Below are 21,529 nucleotides of genomic sequence, written 5' to 3'. Positions count from 1 at the left end.
GTAAATAGACATTCATGTAAACTGAAGCACCAAGATAGACATGGTGTCTTGAGGTACTATGCTGGTAAGATTGATTCATGAGGGTAAAAGTCGACTACAGGAAGTGCCTGACAGCACTATGCAGGTTAGATCGATTCATGAAACTGGGCATCATCTGCAGGAAGTGCCTGACAGCACTATGCAGATTAGTCTGCTATATAACTGGTTTCATGAAGTCGGTTCTTGGCTATTGTGGCACTAACTGGACATCATCCACAGGAACCGGACAGGTTCGTTTTCTGGTGACTGATACTGTATGATCGATTGTAAGTGTGGACCATTGTGATCAGTTATATGGCAGTCGGGTCATGAAAGAATGTGGCCATCTTGGCTGGCATGAGGAAACTGTCGTCATTGATAGGAAGAACATAAAAGTTGGATATTTATAGACAGAGTATACTTCCCTTCAAAGATGAAACTCCTCAAATTTGTTCTCAGGTAGAAAACTTCCAAGCTGCTTGCATGGTTTTCATGAGACCTGTCTGTCAGTAGAGAGAATGCTACTCAGAAGTAGTAACTGACAATTTCATGATATTTGGCACCAATCTCAGTATCAAGAGGAGATCACTCTATCTACTGCCACCTAGGTGGGCAGAAAATTGTAGCCTTTTAAATAAAAAAATTTAACTGGGAGGGCTGGGTTTGCAACACAGCAGTAGTTCTCCTAAGGTAATATGATTGGGTAACATATCTGAAGAAGAAAAAACCCCAATCTTGTATTGACACATCTTCTAGTGACACTATATGAGCAAACAAAGCTGCATCTATTTATCTCCAACAACTTTAACACATTAACCCCTAGTGACGTGTTAACATGGCAGGAGGTAGTAGCCTACTGCCGACCTCTGTAGCGTCATGGCCATGCATGATACACTAAAGTGGGTGGTATTATAGAAAGGAAGAAAGATGTAGCTCTACAATGATACCAAATAATCTGGAATATCTAGTTGCACTACAAAATACACAAGGAAAAACCTAATTTTTTGGACCTGATTATTGGCATACTTAAGAAATTCTCCTGAAAGAAATAATACTCTTTTCTCTACTGCATATTTGCTGATGTATGAATACTCTTTTCTCTACTGCATATTTGCTGATGTTTGAAGCACATCCAACAATGAAAAATGTAGAACCAGATCTTGTCAGATAAGGGTCAAGGTCAATCTTGTTCAGTCAGACTCACACATGACTCCTTGAGATCTCCTCTTTATAAGGGCATCATAAAATGCTTCACTTACTGTTGTTATTGATAGAAGATGCTTTGGTAAAACTTTGCACAAGCTAAATTAACAAAGGCACTTCTTGCTATCTCAAAATTATCAAGAATTACTTCTACAATTATTCCATAGTGGACAGCTATTCAGCACCATTCTCATATGGGACCAACAAGATATCAAGTGAAACCCAATTTGTTGCATGGTTATCAATGAATATATATATATATATATATATATATATATATATATATATATATATATATATATATATATATATATATATATATACATACATACATACATACATACATATATATCTCTATATATATATATCTCTCTCTCTCTCTCTCTCTCTCTCTCTCTATATATATATATATATATATATATATATATATATATATATATATATATATATATATATATATATATATAAGTGAAACCCAAGTTTGTAAGGACAATCTATTCAGGCAGAGTAGCAATAACAAGATTTCCATTATAGATGCTGAGATAGGCATTGTAGACATCTGACCAAAACCATTTTCACTCAGGACTATCCAAACATCAGACAAAGTCTTCTAAAACAACAATATAGATTTTACTAATTGCATAAAACCAAGGGAACAGTTGACAACATAGTCGCTCCTTCAATTCTATGAAAGTAAACTGATAATAATAATAATAATAATAATAATGAGGCCTTTGTATAGCGCCTAATCTTTAGAACCTCTAAGCACTTTACAACATTATACAACACCTATAAGATAAAAAAACATTTAATGACATGACTACAAAAACAAACACCATGAAATTAGAAAACATTAAAAAACATGCTGAGAATATTTAAGGTAGGAAACATTATTAGGTCTTTCCAGATACAGGTGCTCTTCAAACACTGGGATGTCATACCAAACAAGAACAAAACTATAAATGTATCTGAAAGACACAATGGCCCCCTTCTCCTGCACTTCTTGAAATCAGTGGTGTAAGCAGAAAAGAGCAATCATGTCTACAAAATGTATTTATTTATATATAAACCTGTAACAAGGACCTAAAAATAAGGTCAAAAAAAGAAATATACAACTCGAGAAATCCATCAGAAGCATGACAACAGATCTTTTTCATCCAATGTCAATAATTTCTGCCAAGTTTCAGGGCCATTCATGAAAAGCTGTGGAAATTCATTTTTAACATGAATGAGGCAGCATTTATTCTAAAATGTACAAGTGAAGGATTCACACTTATCTTTCAAAAAATGGCAATGACAACTTAACTGAATACATACAGACAAACAGACATACAGAACAAGCCATAAGCTATCATATCCATGATGAAAGGATAAAAAGGAGAACCGAAAAGATTAAATTGATAGAAAACATGGATATTTGTTTTACAAACCATCTATTCCTGGATCAGCTCTAGAATTTTGAGGTTTTTGTGTAGTTGTTGTTGTCGTGGTAATAACAGTACCACCTGATGTCACTGCTTTACTAGTCTCAATGGTTCGCCATGGTGATGAAACTTGGTTTATACTGGCATCATAACCATCACTTTCAACAGGGTCCATGCTGAGAAACTGAAGAAACAAAAACAAAAAAAACACAAATAATTTTTAATATAATGATAAACACACAAGTTTGTAATTGTCAAATACTGAAATGATAACTTGTTTATCAGCTGCACTTCTTTCCAACAAGTTATATTTTTATTCCATAAAAGTAACTGAATGTTTTGAATATGCGCATGAGATCAATTAGATATACAGTAAAATAATGCACAATGACTAGCTAGTACTGAAACCACCCTAGTAATGAGACCATCCTGTTATTACAACAGAAAATGTGATTATATTTTTTCAATATGCTTCACAACCTTAGAACTACAACAAAATAAAAAATGAGTACGGGCCTGTTTTAAGTTTTCAAAGGACTTTATCACAACAAAGTTGCTGTTTGTAATAGAGATCGTTTCTCTACACTGCCATTGAGTTTACTTGAAAGAAAACACATGAAAGTGATCACCCATTACTTTAAAAAATGCTAGTACAAATGATTCTAGCTATTTATGATCTATGCAGATATTAAGTGACATGTATTAAATTCCTGCACTTTTTTCATACCATCTTTACCTGCTTATAAGCCGGGTCCAACTGATTACTCTAAACACAGACCCAGAAATGGTAGAGTTTTATATGATGGCAGATCTGGGCCAATGTAGTTTGCAGTGAGACAAATGTATAAGCAAGAATATATGGCAGTTAAATCTAACACACAGCAGTCAAATTTACCAATATTAATCTTGACCTATTAATCTAACTTCCTGTTTGTCTGTATGAATAGTTATATATCTATCAATCAAAGAGAATATGAGACATACATACACAATCTCTCCAGTTTGGACACTGACAGCAATACCCTTATAAATGTATTAAGCCAACCAAAACAAATATGATTTTTTTTTAGTTCCACAAGTGGTCTTATTTATGGGATTTCACTTTATTTCTATATTCATGTAAAAAGTAATCCTTTTTCGTTCTCTTTCACCACACAATGCAGTAATTCTGTACATTCATATTTTATTTAGATAAAACTATTTTAAGAAATGGATGCAGTCATACACCATAGGTAGAAAAGTAACATGTTTTTAAAATACAGTCACATCTCATTTAACCAAATTCTTTCTACACGAATACAGTTTTCCCTCATTATACAATTGTAGTTGGGGTCCATAACTGCTGACAGGTACAGCATGTATTTCATGGGTTTGTGGAAGAAATACACAAACTGCCAGTCACAACTGTTAACCATGTTATATACCAAACCATGGTAGTGAAGATGCTAAAAGCTTAACGGAATAAGAATATGTATTTTAGAAGTGGGGAGAAATAAATGAAACACACAGCGTACTACTTAGTTTATTGAAATTAAATATTTTTTTTCTCTTTCATATATTTGTGCATTTAGTTTTATAAATTCTTTAAAAAACAAAAGTATAAAATTAAGCTCTGTGCTGCTTTATTTTAACCCATACCGTCATGCATTTGATAAAACCAATTCAAATACAATAGTTTTCACTTCTTTTTTTTTCAGCTAATGAATGTTGAAAATTCTAAGAGTGTTTTTTGTTTAATTTATAAAAGTTTGGTCATGGGGTTAATAGAGGCACTGTACTATATCCAGAGTTGTGTGATAATGAGACACATTATACTGAGGGAATGCTGTAGTATACAAATCTTATTATTTAAACATAAGCATACATAAAAAATAAATGCATACAAGCATATTTTAGTTGCAAACAACATGATGAATATTCATTAGCAAATGAAGAGAATGTCCATTTATACATTTCAGTATGAGCTATGAGTGGGTAGAATAAAATAACTGACTGCATAATATCTATAAAGTTTACAGTTTATAAGCAACAGTTAAATAAATGCATACATGTGAAATGTAGTTTTGGCAGGGTTAAACTAATTTTAATTATGCAATACGTTAATGGGTAACATGGCAATTGTTTAGCTTTCTTTTTCATGCTGAAAAAACATACCGTCCATGTGATGTGCAAACATCCTCCCTTAGAGTAAAGAATTGTCAGTATGATGCAATTCCTCATGCAGCTTGCTTATCATTGTATGTTGTGTATAAAACAATCAGATACCTCATCTTTTTCAAGGACATTAATGTGATCAGACACGTGCCAAACACCAGAAAAAATTTACTTGTTGCAGTGTTTTTGAACCGCAATTGTAACCTGGCCTCGACAATAATTATATCTAATGGTGTCAAGTTATCCATTCACAACTAGCTCATCTTTTTCATAGATGGCTGCTATATCAGGACTTCAGAACAGAGTGGGAGGAGGGCAGTTGACGATAGCCATGGGTAAGTATTGCATAATTAAAATTAGTTTTACTTCACCAAAAACTACATTTTAATAGCAGCAATAGCTTACCCATAGCTATTGTTTAGCTGAATTTGTCATTAAGACATTAACCCCTAGCAACGACTTTACGGGGCAGGTGGTAGTAGCCTACTGCCGAGCTCTGTAGCATCATGGTCCTACGGCTTGGGAAAAGAAGGGGGCTGTAGAAACTGTCTCCTTCCTTTGCAGGTACATTGGGCAGATGGCCCATAAGGGCAATTCTCATTGACACGCTTCCTGGCTGATTGCAATGGGCCAGGAGTGGATGTGAAGGATCTATGTTGATGATCCAACAAGTCTTGAGATGCCAAAGAAGGAATGAGGCCTCCAACCAGCCTCTTGGCTTCAAGTGGAGCAGCCCTAAGGATGCCTTTACTGTGATCAAGAAGTACCTTTGAAGACTACAAAGCAAAAACATGGTGGAAGTGAAGAAGTTTTGCCAACAAAACCAAAGAAACAGAAAGTGCATGCCAAGGTGTCTTGGCCACAGCTTCAAGCATGTGTTGAAGGGCAACTGGGTTCAAGGATGCCTTCCTCAGCTTACTAAAAGACACAGCTGAGAAGAGATTGGCTGGCAGAAGAGACCAAGGATCACAACATTGCAAAGGGAATGGCCCACCCTTGACAACGTCAATATTTTGGCCTGTTGAAAACCCCTCAGCAATGTCCCCAATCATAGAAGAATGAGGAAGTAGGAGTAGGTCTGGAAGAGGTTGAGGCTCAGAGAACTTTTTCCAGACTGGAAATGATCTTTCTGAACTGTGTGGAGTGTTTTGGACACAAATTCAATTGGTAAGAGGCAACAGACTTCATTTATTGCCTTGTCAAAAGACCATACCTTCTCTTCCACATCTAACAAAGATGAAGAAGCAGGCATCACTTGTGCATTATCCATGTCAAACTCATTAGAGTCTACCACAATGGAGACAGTATCATCAAGAACACTGACAGTGTGTAAGAATCACAAAGACCCTACAAGGTGAAGGGGGTATAGGAACACTGCACAACATTCCTATTGCAACAAGGTGAGTAGGGGCTGAAGGAGTAGCAAGAGCTGGAGAGAAACTAGAATATGTCATTCCTGGAAGAAGTGAAGACTCTAGCCTTCTGAATGGTTTCCACCCAATTGTGAGGTGATAGGGGGACATGAGTCACTGCATCGCCTGTTATAAGGGCAAGATCCAAAAGCCCAAGGGGGTTTACATGACCAAGGCCCGTGATGTGGAGGGCCCCTCATCCCATTGGGATTCACTGGGAAAATAGGAAATGGGGGAATGCTGATCCGATGTCCTATTCTAGTCTAAGCCTACTGGCTGGACTCCTAATGTTCATAATGAGGTGGTAGAGGGTGGAGAGGGGGGAAATCCATCTGAACCCTATCCCTGTGCAGTGAGGCCTTAGTGTGATGATCAGAGGATACATGATCATCAAATGATGCATCACTAAGGAAGGTGTGGTGCTGATCCCTCCCAGTGGGAGGGTGCAACACACTACCTCTGACAGGGTGGTAGTGGTGCATCTCCTTGATGGGATGCAGTGATGGCATGTATATCTGGCCTTGCTTGTGTGTACTGTGTCTGGTGTACACCCCTTTGACCTCTATAGATGTAGTAAACCAGTCTTTTTCCATGTAGGATAGACAGGTCTCAGTGTTTTATATAATTTTTATTGAGAAAATGAAATATACATACATACAATAACAATGTAAACAAAATACAAAAAATTAAATATCTAGTATAGATACCGTATACATCGTGGTTCCTGTGGTGTCAATCTAAACTGAATATGCATCTAGTGAGCACACTTTCATCATTCCTTGACTTACCGGTACCTAGATATAAAATGATTTTGACAGCAAGTGTATCTGACCCCTGCTGGTGTACACAAAGTAACCCCCAAGTCCATGAAGGAACCAAAACTGGAGGGAATAGTTTACCACGTAAATATTCGGAATAAAACAAATTGATAACGTAACACCAAGAGATATAATTATTGTAGAGGCATGGTCACAACTGCAGTTAAAAAACTCTGCCACAGGCAAAATTTCTCTGGTGTTTGGCACATGTCTGATCACATCAATGTCCTTGAAAAAAGATGAGCTAACTACTTGTTTTTCACATAACATACCAGAAACAAGCTGCACGATGAACTGAGTCATACAGACAATTCTTCACGAAGGGAGGATGTATGCACATCAAATAGCATGTTTTTTCGGCAAGAAAAAGCTAAACAATACCAATGGGTAAGCTACTGCTGCTATTAAATTTACTTTTAATCATGGGGTACTCATTTTCTTGGATTTTATTATAAGTTAAATATCATGAAAACTAAAACCATGTTAACCAAATACAGCTATACATCACAGATGCAATGACCAACGTAAGGATCAATTTATGAAGATTACAGAATTTCTGATTTGCACTGGTTAATTTGCAACAAAAATTCCACCCAAAGGTCAGAACCTAAATTTTGCATCTGACACAACTTTGCTGAGTGTCAGATGCAAACTTTGTATCCTGTGGGTGGCATTTTCCTATCCAGTACTGATGCAAACTTTGTATCCTGTGGGTTGCATTTTCCTATCCAATACTGATGCAAACTTTGTATCTGTGGGTGGCATTTTCCTATCCAATACTGATGCATCCTTTTCTCACAATCCTGAGTAAAAATGTGGGTCAAGGTCAAAATGGTGTATTGTGGATAATGGTGTTACTTACAAACAGCAATACAAACACTGAAAATTTCTGATGTAACTCACAAACAGTAAAACATTCATTTAAAATTTCCTGCATAAAGTTAGGTTTACACTAAAAACACTCGAGTCTAAAATTAAAACTTAAACACTTAACAACATTCAAAGCCATCACAGTAATGGCAATGTTCCAATTTTGTTCCACAGACAGTTTATGTAATAATACAAATGTGAACAGGGAAAAAAAAAAAGTCCACTTTTATCCTAAAGATTAAATTGGATGGACAACAAATAATGTCACAATCATTGATTCAACTTTGATCTAGAATTGATTTTCCTTGATTCAAACTTTGATCTAGAATTGATTTAACTTGATTGACACTTTGATCTAGAATTGGTTTTCTTTGATTCACACTCTGATCTAGAACTGATTTTCAGTGATTCACAATTCAATCCAGAATTGATATTCCCTGATTCAAACTTTGATCTAGAATTGATTTTCTTTGATTCAATCCTTGACCTAGAATTGATTTTCTTTCATTCAAACTATGATTTAGAATTGATTTACCTTGATTCACACTCTGATCTAGAATTGATTTTCCTTTATTCACACTTTGATCTAGAACTGATTTTCAAGGATTCAAACATTGATGTAGAAGTGATATCCTTGATTCAAACTCTGATCTAGAATTGGTTGTCATTAATTCAAACTTTGATCTAGAACTGACTTTCTTTGATTCCTTGACTCAAACTTTGATCTAGAATTTATTTTCCATCACAAATAATAAGGAGATACTTTTAAAAAATAACAATTACAACATCAGTGTTGTCAACCTGAAACCAAACGACATATAAGGTAACTGTAGCTATGTGGCTGGTGAACTAGTGAGAGTGTCCGCCTCACATGTGGGAGGTCATAGGTTCAATCCCCAGCCAAGTCATACCAAAGACTTATAAAAATGGTACTAACAGCTGCCTTGCTTGGTACTCAGCATGAGCATTAAGAAGGTATTGTTAGGACTGGTCGGCCTGGTGTCAGGATAATGTGGCTGGGTGGCACATCATGCTACATGTCTGCAGCATGATGCCCCAATGCTAGACATCACTATAATCTGCCTCACTGCAGACATCATAGCGATGTGACTGAAAAATTGTTACAGCTACGTTAAAAATCCAAAATCTGTCTCACACACACACACACACACAGAGTCCATAAAATAACTTTGCAGGACACTAACTTCAACTGATGCATGTTCTTCAATGGAAATGTGTTTCAATGTTATGATTATCTTGGTTATTGTGAAAAAAATGAATGCTAGTCTGTGAGCAAGATGATTGCAGCAAAATGTCATGTGATAAAAGACAGCAGTCACATGATCGAAGATTGAGATATTCTCCATGTTCTTCAACAATGGAAAACACAATCAAATATACATTGGAATGTAAAAAATATGCTCTTTTCTCTACCATGGTACTACAAAATCAGGAGCTGGAAAAAAAATTTATTTGAAAAGGAAAATAATACTCATAAAAACAAAATGAATTCACAGTAATTGTAAATAAACATGTATATGCTTATCATCCAGATACTTAATCTATTATACAATCGAACAAGCAGAATTTATTAAATAGCAGCCAATTAAATTTCAATTCATACAAGCCAAAAGGTTAGTGTATTGGACATTATTAGTTGTAAAGATAAAACAGCTCCACATACAGGGTCTATTCAAGAACTTAAAATGGGGAGGGGGCATTTTTCAATATAAAAGACATTTACAAAAGAAATACAGTTAGGGATTGAAAATATATTGCACAATTTTGCACATTTGGTTGGTTGATTATCTGACACAATGTTTAAATATAGCACAAGTCCCATCAACGTATATCCTAGAATAACAAACCCTGTACATACTATGAAATGACTAATATTTCTACATGAAAAAGCATTAGCATAGTGACCTACAGAATCTGCAGCAATGTTTTCAGATATATATTAGGTTTCTTATATTATACATGTGATAACATTAATTAAAACCAAAAGGTCCACTAGTAAGAAAAAATGTTAAAGTTTCAATATGCTAATAGCAGTTGTTTTAAAGAATAGCTGTGTAAAAGAATACCACATAATTTTTTTGCTCAAAGGGTTAGTCTAAGTTATTAAATTAATTTTTAAAAATTAATTTGGGAATCAAAGTAAAATGAGATCTTTATTTTGTCAAGCCCACTAATATCATTTAGCTATCATTTTTTTTACACTGTACCATTGAGCTTAATCTAAAAAACTTTAAAACTGGCCTTATTTTGGGGTATAGACAGACAGGCATACAGATGGCTAAGAGGCCACATGGACATGTATAAAAATCTCAAAATGATTGCCATGCCAAGTTTCCGCCAAGACGTGCCTGACAAAATTAACCATTATAAGATCAGATACACTTAACAAAGTACAGAGAAGCCTGTCTAAATAGAACACTAAACAACTTTGTTCTTTACAAAGAAGATAAATATAAAATTAAGAAAAAGTTTATAAATATTCTCCTTAATAAGCAATTGTCCTTAATGTAAAGATGTCCACCAAGACAGGTTTTGTTATAGCAAAACTGTGTTACTGTAAGTTAGCTTTTTTTACTGGGAGCTAATTTTTTCAAGGATTTTTAAAAATACTAAACAATGTCAATACTTAACATAAAATACCATCAGTGTCAGAAATACTGTAAACACTCAACAATGGAACTTGAGATTATAGCTGCCTTGTAAAAAGGGAGTGTTATACTAAGACACCTTGTTCTAGCCACTTACAGATTAAATACATAAAAAACTGACTAGTTTCTTTTTGCAAAACTATGATGGAAGATGCCAAAGAAAAATATAACATTGTAAAATATTAGCATGCAAAATATTTAGGCATATTATACATAATGAACTAATTTCTGCTAAATATTTACTCCTTGGTGTTTGTTTTAGTAATCATATCATTATATTTTTTTATGTTATAGGTGTTGTCTAATGTTGTAAAGTGCTTAGAGCTTCTAAAGATTTGGCGCTATACAAAGTCCTCATTATTATAGATATATATATATATGTATATATATATATATATATATATATATATATATATATATATATATATATATATATATATATATAGTGTTAGTAGAAGAGTTCTTTAAAACTTTTCCTGGTTTTTTCAAGCTTTCTCAATCTTCAAAATCATGTTTTATAAGATGCATTATTATAATAATTTTAAAGGATTCATAAATTAAACTGTATGTAAACACAAGTTACTACTTACTATTACTTCATATGAGGAACATTTCTTGCAATTTAAAAAAATAAAAGATGAAGTCAAGAGTATTATCATTGATGTTATTCCCATTAATATTAAACATCCTACATATGGGCATTAGAATAATGTACAGTCACTGAATATGTTCATTTAACTCAAATAACATTAAACTATTTACAAAGTCAACAATACTTTAGAGTGAATTTTACAGTTTTTGTAGCTTGTCATCAAACTGTGTTTCAAGTTCAATGATTTTGTCATTAACACTTTTCCTCAAACTATTTGATGTCGTGATAATTTAAATTCTCCAACTGGTCTCTGCTTTCAATGCATAGTTATCTGCAGCTGCTGCCAGTCTCAAATGTCTTTTTCAGTGCCTGCCTTTCTTTCTCTAACTCTGCTATTTCTTAATCCAGTGCTTTCTTTTTTGTCCTCTTCTCTCTTGTTCAAGGTTTTTCTCCTGTTCATCCAAGTACATCCTATACCTACTGTAAGCACTGCCTGCACTTATAAGCATTTTTGGTGTTATATCAATTTGGTGAATTCCACCAGCATTTCTTACACTGTCAAAACTCACTCTCCTTGCAACCAGTCCTGTCCTTCATATTTACATCTTCACACTCTTTACTGATAGAAAAACCCCTTGCAACAGTAGCCTATTATGGGAAGACTTTACAGGACTCCCATTCAATAATTTCTATTATGAAAATGAGATCCAAATAACAACATACTTTTTAAAGTGAAACCCTCCTGTAAACCCATCTGAAACCCACCTATGAATATTAAATGCATGGAAAAAATCTAAATGTGGGCTCCTGTGCTGAAGCCTTGTTATTTATACCCAAACTCACCCCCATACAACAAAAAGAAAGTAACAAAAATATTTGTTTTTTATATTATCGCATATTTAAAAACAGCATATCGATATTTTAAGCTATTTCATATTATATATATTAATATTTTTCTCAACTTAGCTATATTTTATATTTTTAGATTTATCTTGCTCATTGCAATTATTGTCTGTCCTATTTCCACTCAATCCCCCCCCAAAATATCCGGATCGAACAAATTTCATAATTAAAACTACATAGTTTGTATTTTAAAACTTGAAGCTCTGTGTTCGCAGGCATACCTCTTTCGTCAAAAACAATTTCATGCTTAAGGCTTCTTCTTGTTTTACTGTATTAGCCACAATTGCATAATTTACGAGAGCTAGTTTTTTTCCCAGCTGCATGTGACCGTAGAACACTCTCTCCCACTGCACTGAAATAAACAGCCATCTGGCATAATTTGCATTTTGCAAAGCTGTCTACGAAAGATCTCATATTCAAAACTTTATACTTTTCCTTGTCTAGCCACTCAAGATGGAAACGACAGCCAGCAATTTCAAAGCTAACAAATGATTCAAATTTAAACCGTGGCTACATCTGGAAGCACATAACGTACAACTGCTCAGTGGTCAGTTGTGGAAATTATGCAACAACAGATCAGCAGCTGTTATTTGCAGTAGGACCCGACATGCAGGCATTTGCTAGTTCCCTTGGGTTGAAACAAACAAATTTTAATTTGTTCATTCTTACACAGCATGCAAGCATATATACTGTATTTGTTTACATGGCACAAAATGACCACCACTGAAAATGTTCACAAGCGTTATTTTTTAATATTTGATATTGCTAATATGATGCAATTCAAGATTTAGTAAACTGTCATGGTATTATTCAGCTGGATTTTAAAGTAATTCATCCAGTTCTGTAATATGCATATGTCTTTAAATATTCAGTGAATCCTGCCTGAGCGGACCTGTCCATATTAAGGACAACTGATTATAACGGGCAACTTAACTCTTTTTTTCTTAATGTTAGTATAATTTTTTGAACTCTGTACAAATATACTTGCCAATAAAAAGAAACTGTTTGGGTCCCTTCAATGTCCCATAACTTGTTTCATTATTTTAAAATATGAGAAAGTATTCCTGCAAGATTCTTAAAAAAAATTAATCTATATAGGCAATAGCATTGTATGTCAAGCAATAACACTATTGGGGCACAAAATCTTACTGTACTTCTGCAATTTTTATGGCAATACCATACAGTGAATTCATTTGTTTTGGTGGGCATTATGGTTTTGTGGAAAATCATATTTTTGTTGGATATATATTGGTGGATGTCTCTAACAAAATAGGTCTTTATGAAGAAGATAATTTATTCTGCAGATTTGTAACAACACTGAAATACATGAGAATTGGTACCCCACAAAAAAAGGTGAATTCACAGTATAGTGTTAAAGGAAGTCACAGAAATGTAGTGTTATATCAGTACAGTAGTCATACATTACAATACTGTTCAAAGGAGTCATAAAAATACTACTACTAATAACAATAATAATGAGGACTTTGTATAGCGCCTAATCTTTAGAAGCTCTAAGCGCTTTACAACATTAGACAACACCTATAACATAAAAAACATATAATGATATTACAAAAAACAAATACCATGAAATTAGAAACATAAAAACATGCTGTAAATATTTAAGGTATGGAACATTATTAGGTCTTCAAGTTTGTTCCTGCAGTCGAAATAAGTGAATTTTAAGAGCACTTTTGAATGGGATTACTGTGTCTTTGTGTCTATGTTCAGTGGGCAATTCATTCCACGTTGCTGGGCCCTGGTATGCAAAAGAACGTTGTCCATATGACTTCATTTTTGTAGTGGGAATAATGAGTATGCGATTGTCAGAAGAGGAGCGTAAGTATCTTGCTTGTGTGTACACAAGGGTGAGGTCGGTTAAGTATGTTGGACTGGAGTCTGTCAGTGAAACATAGCACAGAGAACAAATTTTGTGTTTGATTCTGGATTGAATAGATAGCCAGTGTAGGGTACAGAGCAGTGGGGGGGTGTGCTCTGATCATGGCACTCTAAGTATGATCTGAGTAGCTGTGTTTTGAACCTTTTGAAGTTTCTGGAGTAGATATTGAGATGAACCAGACAGAACTGAGTTACATTTGCCCAGTCCTTAAAGTACTAATGAACATACAAGTGTTTTAGTGGCATCAACTGAAAGATATTTGTGAATGGAGCTGATGTGTTTCAGCTCAAGATAGGCAGCCTTGCATATGTTCATGACATGTTGGTGCAACGTGCGAGTACTGTCTAGAGTGACACCTAGGATTCGTATTGACTGTTTGAGGTAAAGGATGTGACTGAGAAAGTCTTTGTGTTGTGATCAGAATGGCCTCAGTTTTATCATCATTCATCTGCAGCTTGTTACATGTCATCCATGATTTCATATCAGAAATGGACCTCTCTACACCTTGGATGGTAGCATCAACTTCAGTTGGGTGGCTCGATTTGTATATTTGGGTGTCATCAGCATACAATTGGTGAGACACTGGATGACGATCTATGACACTTGAGAGCGGCTGAGTGTATAGAATGAAGAGAACAGGTCCAAGAACAGACCCTTGTGGAACACCACAACATAGATTAACTGGGCTGGAGTGTATTCCATTTGCAAACACAATCTGTGTCCTGTTGACCAAGTAGTCACAATAGTGTAATGTTATATCAGTACAGTAGTAATACACTATAACGCTGTCCAAGGAAGTCAAAATGGTGTAGTGTTATATCAGTACAGTAGTCCTACACTATAATGCTGTCCAAGGAAGTCATAATGGTGTAGTGTTATATCAGTACAGTAGTCCTACACTATAATGCTGTCCAAGGAAGTCATAATGGTGTAGTGTTATATCAGTACAGTAGTAATACACTATAACGCTGTCCAAGGAAGTCAAAATGGTGTAGTGTTATATCAGTACAGTAGTTCTACACTATAATGCTGTCCAAGGAAGTCAAAATGGTGTAGTGTTATATCAGTACAGTAGTTCTACACTATAATGCTGTCCAAGGCAGTCATAATGGTGTAGTGTTATTCAGTACAGTAGTCATACACTATACTGCTGTCCAAGGAAGTCATAATGGTGTAGTGTTATATCAGTACAGTAGTTCTACACTATAATGCTGTCCAAGGGAGTTATAACGGTGTAGTGTTATATCAGTACAGTAGTTCTACACTATAATGCTGTCCAAGGGATTCACAATCATGTAGTGTTGTATCAGTACATTTATTGTTGTTGTTGTTGTGGGGTTTAATGCCATTTTTCATCACACGATAGGCTATGCATGGCAGCCAGTATTAATGATGGAGGAAGAACCCAGGAAGAACCACCGACCCATGAGAAGCTACTGGCAAGCTGTCTCAGATATCCACATTGGCTGAATCCTAGACTTGAACCCATGCAGACAGAGCTGAGATGGCAGTGATCCGTAATGGAGAGTGCTTTAGACCACTTGGCTACACAGGGCCCCCATATCATTACAGTAGTCCTACACTATAATGCTGTCCAAGGGAGTTAGTGTAGTGTTATATCAGTACAGTAGTCCTAAACTATAATGCTGTCCAAGGAAGTCAAAATGGTGTAGTGTTATATCAGTACAGTAGTCCTATGCTATAATGCTGTCCAAGGAAGTCATAATGGTGTAGTGTTATATCAATACAGTAGTCCTACACTATAATGCTGTCCAAGGGAGTTAGTGTAGTGTTATATCAGTACAGTAGTCCTAAACTATAATGCTGTCCAAGGAAGTCAAAATGGTGTAGTGTTATATCAATACAGGAAACCTACACTATAATGCTGTCCAAGGCAGTCATAATGGTGTAGTGTTATATCAGTACAGTAGTTCTACACTATAATGCTGTCCAAGGGATTCACAATCATGTAGTGTTGTATCAGTACATTTATTGTTGTTGTTGTTGTGGGGTTTAATGCCATTTTTCATCACACGATAGGCTATGCATGGCAGCCAGTATTAATGGTGGAGGAAGAACCCAGGAAGAACCACCGACCCATGAGAAGCTACTGGCAAGCTTTCTCAGATATCCAGATTGGCTGAATCCTAGACTTGAACCCATGCAGACAGAGCTGAGATGGCAGTGATCCGTAATGGAGAGTGCTTTAGACCACTTGGCTACACAGGGCCCCCATATCATTACAGTAGTCCTACACTATAATGCTGTCCAAGGGAGTTAGTGTAGTGTTATATCAGTACAGTAGTCCTAAACTATAATGCTGTCCAAGGAAGTCAAAATGGTGTAGTGTTATATCAGTACAGTAGTCCTATGCTATAATGCTGTCCAAGGAAGTCAAAATGGTGTAGTGTTATATCAATACAGGAAACCTACACTATAATGCTGTCCAAGGCAGTCATAATGGTGTAGTGTTATATCAGTACAGTAGTCCTAAACTATAATGCTGTCCAAGGAAGTCAAAATGGTGTAGTGTTATATCAGTACAGTAGTCCCATGCTATAATGCTGTCCAAGGAAGTCATAATGGTGTAGTGTTATATCAGTACAGTAGTTCTACACTATAATGCTGTCCAAGGGAGTTACAGTAGTATAGTGTTATATCAGTGCAGTAGTCCTAAACTATAATGCTGTCCAAGGAAGTCATAATGGTGTAGTGATATATCAGTACAGTAGTCCTACACTCTAATGCTGTCCAAGGCAGTCATAATGGTGTAGTGTTATATCAGTACAGTAGTTCTACACTATAATGCTGTCCAAGGCAGTCATAATGGTGTAGTGTTATATCAGTACAGTAGTTCTACACTATAATGCTGTCCAAGGAAGTCAAAATGGTTTAGTGTTATATCAGTACAATAGTTCTACACTATAATGCTGTCCAAGGAAGTCAAAATGGTGTAGTGATATATCAGTACAGTAGTCCTACACTCTAATGCTGTCCAAGGAAGTCATAATGGTGTAGTGTTATATCAGTACAGTAGTCCTACACTATAATGCTGTCCAAGGGAGTTACAGTAGTGTAGTGTTATATCAGTGCAGTAGTCCTAAACTATAATGCTGTCCAAGGAAGTCATAATGGTGTAGTGATATATCAGTACAGTAGTCCTACACTCTAATGCTGTCCAAGGCAGTCATAATGGTGTAGTGTTATATCAGTACAGTAGTTCTACACTATAATGCTGTCCAAGGAAGTTATAACGGTGTAGTGTTATATCAGTACAGCAGTCCTACACTCTAATGCTGTCCAAGGCAGTCATAATGGTGTAGTGTTATATCAGTACAGTAGTTCTACACTATAATGCTGTCCAAGGAAGTTATAATGGTGTAGCGTTATATCAGTACAGTAGTCCTACACTATAATGCTGTCCAAGGGAGTCATAAAAGCTTTTGGTCTTACATCAGTACAGTAGTCCATTGCTAGATTTCTGTTCAAGGAAGTTACAAAGCATACGAAGTTACAAAGCATACAGTGTTGGATAAAATTATATATTTCACATCTCTACCTCATCACAAAATGGTAATTGTGGTCTATAATTGTTGACTTTTTTATGCACATAACTGTCATACAGCAAGAACCACAGTATGTACTTTGATTTTAGCAGTAATGTGGTTCACTGTTATAGCCACAATCAAAGAAAAGCAGGAATCATTGAAAATTTTGATGACTCAATGTATGGGTGTAGTGGGTGGGGGAAAAGGGAAAAATGTTTTAAAACAGAATAATGCTATAATAAGAAAGTTCAAGTTGTTTTCTTTCAACCCATTCTGTCAAACATTTGAAAGGCAAAGTCAAGTAGAATGAATGAACATTGGTCATGGGGTCTGCAGTAGTATGACATTGTATCCATAATGCACTATAATGGGGGGGGGCTGCAAAATGCATTACTATATAATACAGGAGGGACCATGCTATACCAAAGTGCCTTATAGTGAGGTACCACTTTATATCAGCCGAGTACAAAGAATTCAATCAGCATTCTGTAGCAGATACATTTCATGCATTTCTTACGTAAAAAGTATCTATGTTTTCATAAATCTCACCAGCATCTACTGCATTTGTGTGTGAGTAGATGTTGATTGCTTCAAGGGGTGCAAAGCATGTCACAAATCACAAAAGCTTTGGGTCAATGGCATGCCCTTTTATTAAATAAATGTTTTGTGTGCCAAAATTAATCAAATTTCTGTTGGTTATCTACCATCAGTATATCAATCAAGCAAACAGAACAGGGTACTAAAGCCAATGTTTAATCTACATTTTGTTAGTGTGATGTACAATGTTTTCCAAGTTAGATTTGATTTCAATCCATTTGAGACTATCTCATTTCACAACATTTGCTACAAAATGCATTCTGAAATCTTTGACTCACCTCGTGTATACAAATGAATGACCAAAGCAGCTAGGGCTAATTTTGATTGGCTGCTTTCACTGACACAGGATATATCATTGGTTGAACATCGGGGATGAGAGGTGCTACAAGTCAAACCACACACACACACAGCAAACAAATTTCTTGGGATCAAATTAGATGAAGCAACCAGGTGGACAGTATAACTGAAAAGAAGTGGACACAACTTAGAACTGAATATTTACAAGAAGTATTATTAGAACAATATATATATCTATACTTGAAGCTCATGAGTTAAGATGTTAATACATAGAAACAAAACATAAGATAAATTGAAATACATCAAACAAGAGTCCCATGAATGGACTAATGCTCTACTGACCAAAAATAATTCCTATCTCTCCATAACAAATCCATTTTTTTGTCCTTTTCTTCCTTTCAAATGCCAAGTTTTTAAGCCATCTCTGATATTTTTGAGAAACTCCAACATACCAAATTTGGTAACAAAAATATGCTTTTTTTTACATGACTCAGGTAACGTGTTCACAGTGTACCTGCAAGTGCATTCCAAAATTCTTACTCATGGTCTCTGACCTAGAAACCGATTACATGAGACAGAAGGTCACTAAACTTGTTTCATACAATATGCAAATATAAACAACCTAAGTGGGTTAAATCTATGATTATTGTTTTGGGAGAGAATATTAAAATTCTGGAGTGGCTTTATTCAATGGATTTTTCTGATATATCCCCACAGTCATGACCTTTGACCTAAAATCAGTGTCAGCGTGCTATCTACTTGTTCAATGAAATGCAAGTAAATACATAGTTTGTTCAGCATTCACTCCATATGTACAAGTCACCATGTTCAATGAACTACTGAAGTTCAAAAATGCAAGCATTGACTTTTTTTACTTGACATCATGCCGGTTTGTCACAACTCCGTTACAAAATATGTTGGTGCTCATAATTCTCATTAAGAGCCAATTAAATGTTGCAAAAAATGTTTGTAGTTGAAACCCATGTCAGCCACTATTCATCCAAGTGGAACAGTGATTTTGGAGGTGGCTACTACATTGATTCTTGAAGTGGCTACCATGGTGATTTTTAGTGGACTACTATGGTGCCATAGTAGAGGCCAGATGAACACTATTTTCATTCAAAACCAACTGCTTCAAGCTATAGTGTTCTTGTGAAAACCGGTGGCGTTTATAAGAAACAAAAATGTATGTAATGCCATCTGTTCAAGAGAACTAGACAAAGTCTTTTAGTGAAAACCCCACAGGGCAGTGATCATACATTCAGAAAGAACACAGAATTCGCTCAGATCTGAAGAAATTACTTTCAAGTCTTATCACTGATTTTACCTGTTTTTCAAGAAGTGACTTTCTTGAATAAAATAGCAACATCTGGAGCTATGTCATTTGCTTAGGTGGTCCAATACAGTGCTAACTATGCAAAGGGACACAACTCTATTCAATACCTAGCAGTGTCATGTATTAATTCAATAACCAAATTTTGTTTTATTATGCTCTTTTAAAAACAATCTTTTTTATCAGCACATTTTATCAATATGGTTATGACTGTACTTATCAAATTTGCAGAAGGTGTGGAAGAAATTCAAAAATTTTTCTGAAATTCAAGAACATTTAAAGAACCGGCTATTTAAAAAATTCTAGGTCTTTTCAAAGCAACCCTCTAAAGTCATGGGCCTCTAAGGCTGTGCAAACACTATAAAAGCAATAACAAAATTTTCAAGATGGCTGCAGTGAGGTTCATAATGTATGTTAGACTGATACCATTTTCATTTTGGTCCAACTAGATACCAGAAAATAACAGGCAAAAACCCCAATATGGTCAACATGACCATCAGTTTAGGAATAATAGTCCACCAAGGTCTTCATACTGGATGTCCGATGGTCACAAGTTTCATTTAGGAACAAATAGGCCTTGGGATCAATGTCTGTGCAAAGTTTCATGGCATTCCTTCTAGTAATTTGGGAGCAGTAGTGATAAAAAATACTTGTGCTAAAGGATAAAAGATAGCAGGCCATCACATAAACTCTTCAGGTGATTTATTGGTAAACTAAAAAGAATGAAAGAGTACAATACAAATTATGCCCCCTATTTGTATAAAGATATACAAGCATATAAATTCCAATGGGAAGAAAGGTACAATATGGAAACCATATAAAAGCTCAACTATAAGCTGAGACAGCCAACAAACAGAAGGCATCAAAATCTGGTAATTGGTTGTAAGCTTTATTATCAGAATAAAAGCATACCTAGATGTATAACTAGACAGATGCTTGAAAAGATAAAAGGTGGATAAATTTTCCCCATGTTCATCTGCTAACTGACATAAAAAGTGAAACAAATGTTCAAGGAAAATTATTTCAGTCTATCTGACCATCTCTGTTAAACCGTTTCTAAATATCTCCCAAATTGTTGATTTAAAATATTTGTTCACTTTGAATATAATACATCATAAAGGAGATTTTTGGTATTTCATGGCACGGCAACACAATCAGGTTATTTAGCACCAAGGTCAAGGAAACATCACAGTAGCAAACCCAGGCTGATCCAATTATAGGATTTGAACCTGCACCCTTTCTGTCTTGAATCCTGCATGCTAACCATTCACCTACCATGCCTCCTCATAACAGAGAACTGAACATTCGAAGATGCAATTGGTCTTTTTTAACAAATAACGGTCTAAACTTTTAATTCCATAAATTTTTTGCATTTAATTAATTTGTAATAATCAGTAATAATCAGTAGCCTGTAAAATTGAAAAGCCAATCTAGAATGATTTAGCTAACTTTCAATGAGTTGTCAAAAAATAAAGATCCCCTGCAAACACGAAGAAAAACTGGTCAAATTAGTTTTAGTAAGCCAGAGCTGATTCACATATCAATAATAAATATTACATATAAAAGCAAGGACTGTGCAGCAACAGTATCCATCAAAACAATACATAAATTCTGGTCTGTAACATGAAAACCACAGGATTAAAACAACACCAGCAATGGTTTATTTTGCTAATGATCATTTAAATGTTGAGTTACAGACACTGATACTTTTACCAGTGAAACCAAAATGGTGGTGGTGAAACTGGGTGTTTTACAACAAAGCAACACAGACAGATTATTTAGTGCCATGGCAAC

The 21,529-nt window shown here is 35.3% G+C and overlaps 1 protein-coding gene across 6 annotated transcripts in view; it reads right to left on the bottom strand.

The window, feature by feature from the left end:
• The window catches only part of LOC149794260 (phospholipid transfer protein C2CD2L-like), a 148,911-nt gene that overhangs the window by 49,237 nt on the left and 78,145 nt on the right, over positions 1-21,529 (bottom strand). For all 6 annotated transcript variants that reach the window (XM_089968398.1, XM_089968399.1, XM_089968395.1 and 3 more), the window contains exon 10: positions 2,652-2,829. In XM_089968398.1, the coding sequence (XP_089824524.1) occupies positions 2,652-2,829 (178 nt within the window). The remainder of the gene's footprint in view (positions 1-2,651; positions 2,830-21,529) is intronic.

This window comes from Sinohyriopsis cumingii, chromosome 8, assembly GCF_028554795.1.
Source record: "Sinohyriopsis cumingii isolate HCF-2022 chromosome 8, ASM2855479v2, whole genome shotgun sequence".
Classification (NCBI taxonomy): domain Eukaryota; kingdom Metazoa; phylum Mollusca; class Bivalvia; order Unionida; family Unionidae; genus Sinohyriopsis; species Sinohyriopsis cumingii.
Note: the sequence above shows the minus strand (reverse complement) of the source record. Positions and strands in the feature narration are given on the sequence as shown.